At 41.2% G+C, this 7,458-nt stretch overlaps 1 protein-coding gene across 1 annotated transcript in view; it reads left to right on the forward strand.

Annotated features, from left to right (window-relative positions):
• Nucleotides 1-1,209: 1,209 nt before the first annotated feature.
• The window catches only part of LOC308368206 (uncharacterized protein), a gene marked incomplete at both ends in the record, with an annotated part of 21,668 nt that continues 15,419 nt past the window's right edge, over nt 1,210-7,458 (forward strand). The window contains 2 exon segments of the mRNA XM_080842314.1: nt 1,210-1,417; nt 5,766-6,001. Of these exon segments, the coding sequence (XP_080698440.1) occupies nt 1,210-1,417; nt 5,766-6,001 (444 nt within the window).

Genomic DNA, 7,458 nt, shown 5'->3' on the forward strand with positions numbered 1-7,458 from the left:
ACCATATGAAGGTACTCAAACACAATGAAAGGTTAGCATACAGTATATCAGGTGACAGTGCTGTAGTGAAACACCCTGTTTGTGTCTTGTGTTGTTTTGGGTTATGCTCTCAAACTTAGCGAACTGAGCGCTAGTGTAAGTGATTTGAATGAGCCAACGGGAATCTAGGGCTAATTTTGTTTATTAGATATCCACCAATTTCCTAAGATGATAGAAATAAATACATATTTCAACATCAAATAAGAGTTTTTCCTGGTTGCTTTCACATTCTGTAAGCGAACCATGGGTCAACTTAATCTAATGCTTACATCTTCTTTGCACAGCAAGAGTCTTCTCTGGCGAATGGGTTAACTATTTCTCATTGCTTTCACACTAATTTCTTTGAGTTTTAACACACTTTTCAAAACAGTTAACACACTTCTCAGAGAAAGACACGAAACATAATTGAATAACCATGTCAACACATTGCAGACACTTAAACTGCTCTCTATATTCTAAATATTGTCAGCAACTGTGTGAACTTTTTGCGCACAACTTATCAAGTAGTTCTCAACCTCTAAAAGAGGTCAATATATTGAAGTTGATTCCAAGCATGGATCAAGGAGGCCGAGACCAACAACCTCAGCAAGGACTAGGACGAGGACAAGGAAGAGGCTGTGGTAGAGGCAGAGGGACCCCTGTCAGGGAACGCGGCATTCATTTAAGATGCTATAATGAAATGACGGCAACAGCCATTGATCACGTAATCAATCATAACCTCTCCGTGAGAGAGGCTGGCCAAAGGGTTAAGCCAAACCTGAGTCTTCATACTGTGGCATCAATTATTTTTACGTTCGGCGATGACAATGACACTTTGCTTTTACAGTCAGTGTACTGTACTGTGTTTAACTGTGTTTGCACTCTTGGCAACAACCATTTCTATATTTTTTTAAGGTATGCTTCCATAATACAATGTAGTACTTTAGTTTCACTAAAGTCATTTACAACATATATGGTAGAATTCTTATTACTCTATATTTACAGTATTTACAGCCTATTGCACTTTTTTTTACAGAATCAACACACTGGTCCATTCACTGCAGAACAGATTTGACCTGTCATTTTGACTTCTTACAGTAAATACATGTAATGTGGACAAATGACTGCAATAGTTATTTTTGAGGCAGCAAGGTGCGCAAAAGCTGTTTCACAGGCAAGGCAGGGCAATGGATGACTTGGGAGGGAGTGGAGAATAGGAAGGTCTCCTGGCAGGAGCTGTGGGAGATGGAGGCATTCAAGGCTAGCTTCACCATCAGATGCCCACTGCCGTCTCCCAAGATTCTTAGCCAGTGGTACGGAAAAGACCCAACATGCTCCCTCTGCCTGCCTCCAGCTACACTAAAGCACATCCTGGTGGGCTGCAAGACCGGTATCACCGGTACCACTTAAGGCTGGTACACCTGGCGGCACAACCAGGTGCTACAGTGTCTTGCGGCAGTGCTGGAGAGTCGATTAATGAGCATAAATGCCCTTCCTCCACCATCTCGTAGGCCGGCAACAACATTTTTCCGGGACCAAGCCACTCTCACCACCTCAACACCAGAAACTGGACAGCTAGGTGGGGCACGGGACTGGAAGATGCTGACAGATGTAGGTCAGAAGCTCCGCTTCCCAGCAGAAATATTAACATCCAAAATCCAAGCTTCTCCGAGAGATGGGAGTGCGGGGGAAGGCCCACAGGCAGGCAGTCAAAGACCTTTCCATAGCTGCTGAAAAGGGAAGTCAGTGGATGTGGATAAAGAGGAAGGACTTCACCTGGGCTGTTGGATGAGTGATGGCATCTAGGGAGTGAACCCGGGATGCCGGATCACACTGCTGAACCCTCTGGAGGTGTCGTGGGTCAATCGGCGAAACATCGAAGAAGGAGGGCGCCCACTTGCTAACCCATAGGTTGCCATCAATCATTCAACCAACCCACAGAGTATGCAGAAAGGGATATTACAGAAAAACCTTGTCCTAAATAACAGTTCTTTGTGTGAGAATCTTGGCCATTTTGTACACAGTAGAACAAATGTAAATCAATGGTGTTGACAGGTCCTTTTTTAGAATTTGTTTGCAGTATTTAGCATTACAAAACAGAACTACAATATTTTACTGTATACAAATTTTCATACAAATGTTCAGATTTCAAATACTTTCTGACAGTATATTCTAAGTTAGAGTGATCAGTACAAAACCCAAATTGTAGTATGTTGTCAGGGGTAAAACAGTCAATGCTGTGAGGGTCCTGAGTTGAAATGATGAAATGATGTTGAAATTATGTTTGAAATGAGTTAAAAGTTGAAGTTGAAATTAGTTGAAAGCTTAAGATGAAAATGAGTTGAAAGTTTAAGTTGAAATGATGGTCGCAGAGGTTTATATTTCATGGCTATAGTTTGAATTTGGTTATTCATTGTTAAATAAATGAGAAAACATACATTTTCAATTTAGCACAAATTGTAGGTTTTGATGGAAATGTCTGGTTTTGATGGGTGTGTGACAAGTTTCAAATGTGCCAAAGGAATCGAAAAAAACTGTGAATCTGATCATGAATATGTATTGATACATGATGAATTGAGTTGTTGTCCAGATTCTTCTGAAGCCAAAAAGTTGTGATTTCACCCTTTCCTAATGAGTATGTTTTGAGTGGTGCAAGTTCTTATGCTAGATGGCATGCATGTCTGTAGATCTGAAAATCTAGATGCTGATTTCTTCCATGCTGCCATATCAATATTGAGCTAAAGGCTATGAGAGAGAGAGAGAGAGAGAGAGAGAGAGAGAGAGAGAGAGAGAGAGAGAGAGAGAGAGAGAGAGAGAGCGAGAGAGAGAGAGAGAAAGAGAGAGAGAGAGAAAGAGAGAAAGAGAGAGAGCGATTCATGCTGTGTTGCAGGGACATGCACAGGAATTTTGAAGCGGCATTCCCCATTGCTTTGCCCTGGGGGGCAACACGTTCATTTTTGTAACCGCCGCCGACACGCTTCCTCCCCCTGGATGCAAATTCTGCCTATATCACTTGAAAGTCTGAAATTGTCAGAGTCGATCACTTACCACTGCCACCACGCCATTTGTAAAATGTCTCAGTGTAGGCCCACTTGTTTCATGGTCAAACATAAAACAGCACACAAATATGCAGCAAAAAAAGTTTTATTTGGGTACACACAGGAAACAGTAATTTAAACCGTGTAATTACAATTTCAGTCTTCGCGAAAAAAACAACAACATTGAAACTACAGCTATCAATATCAGCCTCTGCAACCATCACTTCAACTTTTGTGCATCACACTCACAGTATTGACTGTTACCGCTGACAATGTACTACAATTTGGGTTTTGTACTGAGCACTCTAACCTAGTCAGAAAGCATTTGAAATCTGAACATTTGTGTGCAATAAAATATTGTAGTTCTGTTGTATTGCTAAATTCTGTAAAATGTATTCTAAACCAGGACCTGTCAACACCATTGATTTACACATGTTCTACTGTGTACCAAATGGCAAAGATTCTAACACATACACATTTATTGTAGTCATTTTTCCACATTAGATGTAGATACTGTAAGAAGTCAAAATTAAGGGCTTCAATATACAGTAAAAAGGTCAAATATTTTCTGCTGTTAACATTCTCCCCCTGCCACCAGTGTGGGCCAATATGTTGATTCTGTAAAAATAGTGTAATAGGCTGTACATATTGTAAATATAAAGTAATCACAATTCAGTACTGCATTGTATTGTGGCAACACACTTTACAGACTATAGAAATGGTTGTTGCCAAGAGTACCAATACAGTGAAACACAGTACACTAAATCGACTGTGAAGGCCAGCAAAGTGTCATTTTCATTGCGGAACGTACGAACAATTGATGCCACAGTATGACGACTCAGGTTTGGCTGAACCCTTTGGCCAGCCTCTCTCATGGAGAGGAAATGATTGACTATGTGATCAATGACTGTTGCCCTTATTTCATTAGAACATCTTGCACAAACGCCACATCCCCTGACAGGAGCCCCTCTACCTCTGCCACGGCCTCTTCCCTGTCCTTGTCCTAGCCCCTGCTTTGGTTGTTTGTGGCGGCCTCCTCAAACCATGCTTAGTATCAACTTCATTCTATTGACTTATTTTATAGGTTGAGAACTACTTTATTAGTTGTGTACAGAGAGTTCACACAGGTGCTGAAGATATTTAGAATAAAAAGAGCAGTTTCAGTAGGCTTGCAATGTGTTGACATGGTTATTCAATTGGGTTTCGTGTCTTTCTCTGAAAAGAGTGTTAAAACTCAATGACATTATTGTGAAAGCAATGAGAAATAGTTAACCCATTCGCCAGAGAAGACTATTGCTGTGCAAAGAAGGTGTGCGCATTAGATTAAGGTGACCCATGATTCGCTTCATGTGTGTAAGCAATCAAGAAAAACTGTAATAGTAATACAAAAGATGGTTAAAACCCCACCCCACCCCTGCCAAAAACTTTTCCTATGAAGAGGGTACAGAATTGTAGCAATGGCTCTAAGAAAAGTCGTCCCTGAGGTCATAAGGTGCAGAGCAAGGCTCCTCCTTGCTTGATCAGCATCACCATCCCACACCTTGCAGAGGTCTGCCAACATGGGAAAAAAGCAGGTGACTAAGCTACAGCTTTCACACCACACCGCGGAGTCTCACTTCATCAGACCTGTTTGACTCACCTGTTGCAGATGAGCCAGGCACTCATATTACAGATCAGGGACAGGCAGACGGAAGGACAACTATAATTTCGTTTTTTTTATTTCCTTCACTAAACTTTAGAAAGAAAAAGAAAACAACAAACAAAAGTTAACTAAATTAACATGGCTTTTTTGCTGCCTGCTTACATGACCCTGAGGAAAGCTTGTAAGGTGGTTCCATTTCTTTGTGGCATTTACCTCATCGTTACTCTGTTCTACATCTTGTACTCTGACAACGACGTGTCGATTTCCCGGAGTTTGCCACGAAACACGACGTGGGATCGAAGCAAAAAGGTGCTGTCTAAAATGTTCAGACAGATGGTAAAGAGTGATCGACTACCAAAGTGTCCAGAAACTTCTCCTCTGCTGAGTAAGTTGTATGAGTGATACTTTGATCAATACTAGCCATCAGTCACAGACCTTGTGGCATCTAGTGCAGTCTAAGATACTGATTATCAGTGTGTAACATCACTTTGATACTCACTGTGGTCTGTCATTATATAATCACTCTAATGTGAGCCATGGAAGGTGTAATTGAAGTGGTTGTCCAAGTACGAACTGAAGGGGGTTACATTCCCAAATAACTGTCAGTTCCGTCAAATGTAGAAGTATTTTTGAATAAGGAACTAGACTTTTATCAAAAGAAGAGGAAGCCATCAAGCTGTGCACTTTATGTGTGGGTGTGTGTCTGCGTGTGTGTAAGAGAGAGAGAGAGAGAGAGAGAGAGAGAGAGAGTGAGAAAGAGTAAAAGAGAGACAGAGAAAGAAAGAGAGAGAGAGTGAGAAAGAGAGAGAAAGTGAGAGAGAGACAGAGAGAGAGAGTTAATTACAAACAAATGATGCATACAGAATATCCCATTTGGTGATTTGACATGACTTTCTTTCCTTTCCTCTCTATCCTTTCTTCCTATTCCTCTCTGTTCCTATCATCCTCACTCCTTCCCTCAATCATTATCTCCCTCCTCGCTCCCTCTCTCTTTCCTTCCCTCTCTATTCCTCTCTGTTTCAATTCTCCTCACTCCTTTACTCTCTCCATCCCTCTCTCTCTACCAGTTGGTCCCCTAAAAATTGAATTCAACAACTCAGAGACTTTCGAGGATATAAGTGCGCAGAACCCTGCTCTCTGGCCTGGCGGTCACTGGCGTCCCACAAACTGCATCGCCCAACAGAAGGTGGCCATAATCATCCCCTTCAGGGACCGGGAGTCCCACCTCAAGCACTGGCTCCACTTTCTCCACCCCATCCTCAGGAGGCAACAGCTTGACTACCGCGTTTACATCATCAATCAGGTTGGTCAATATTAGTCCATATGTACATTTACGTCATCAATCAGGTTGGTCAATATTAGTCCCTATTATTTGGCAACGACGGTACGAACATTCTGATTGGCTAATGCTCTAGTCATGCCGACCACGTATACTCTTACATCATCAGTCAGGATGAATTCCCGTTCCCAGCAAGGCTCAGTCAGTCACATAGGCCTACATCATCATCAACCACGGCTGTTTTGAACACTTCGGAAACTGTGAATGATGACTTCGTCTTCCCAGTAAGGCTCAGCCACATAGGCCTTTCCTGAACACATCTAGGCTCATCACGAAAACAAATCTATTTTTGTTAAGAACACATCTGGGTTCATTGGCAGTAAATCAAGGTTGGCTTACTTAGTCTACCTGTAGACTTGTCAAGAACAGATGTTTTCATAGCACAAGAAATACCAGAACTGTGTTTTGTGTATCAACGTCATAAACCTGAAGTTCAGCTTACTTTTGACACACAATATTTCCATGAGCCGACAAGTAAAACGAATAGGTTATGTAAGACAATAAAGACTCTGAGGCTCAGTCACTTAGGCCTTTCCTGAACAAATTAAGGCTATTCATGAGTAAATGTCGTTCTATTGGAACAAATCAATCTGGGTTTATTGGCAGTTTGTTTGTCTTTGGCATATTAACACCATAAACATGACGCTGAGGTTCAGCTTAGTTTATTTCACTGGTATTAACTTAGATGGGTTTATCTGTAATACTCCTACATGACATTTACATTATGTCATTTAGCAGACACTTTTGTCCAAAGCGAAAGGGAGAGGACAGTCAAGCTACGAGCAATAGAAACATGGTGTAACAATAAATATACTTTACATAAGAAATAGAAAAAATGAAATAGGAAAGAAAAGAGAAAGAAGTGCAGGAATGTAACTGCTGTAAGTGCAAGAGTTGAAGTGCCAGTTAGGAAGGAAGGTGCCCTTTGAAGAGTTGGGTCTTAAAAAGCTTCTTGAAGTTAGAGAGGGTCGCCCCTGCTCTGGTAGTTTGTTCAACCAATGTGGAACTACATATGAGAAGAGTCTGGATTGCCATACTTGCCAAACAACGCTCACTACACTGCAAAAATGCTTTTCTAACCTAGTGTTATTACTCTTATATTGAGATGAAAAAATCTAGTTGGTCTTGTTTCTAGCTAAATTGGACTTACCTAGTGCTGTCTTGGTAAGGTTATTTTGCCTATTTCAAGCAAATACTTATTTTAAGAAATCTTAACAAGCCAAATTTGCTCAACGCACTGGCAGCCAAATTTGCTTGTTTTAAGCAGATTTTGCTTAAAACAAGCAAATTTGGCTGCCAGTGCGTTAAGTTGGTCTTGTTTCTAGCTAAATTGGACTTACCTAGTGCTGTCTTGGTAAGGTTATTTTTGCCTATTTCAAGCAAGCCAAATTTGCTTAACTTACTGGCAGCCAAATTTGCTT

The sequence above is a fragment of the Sprattus sprattus genome, assembly GCF_963457725.1.
Source record: "Sprattus sprattus genome assembly, chromosome: 1".
Classification (NCBI taxonomy): domain Eukaryota; kingdom Metazoa; phylum Chordata; class Actinopteri; order Clupeiformes; family Clupeidae; genus Sprattus; species Sprattus sprattus.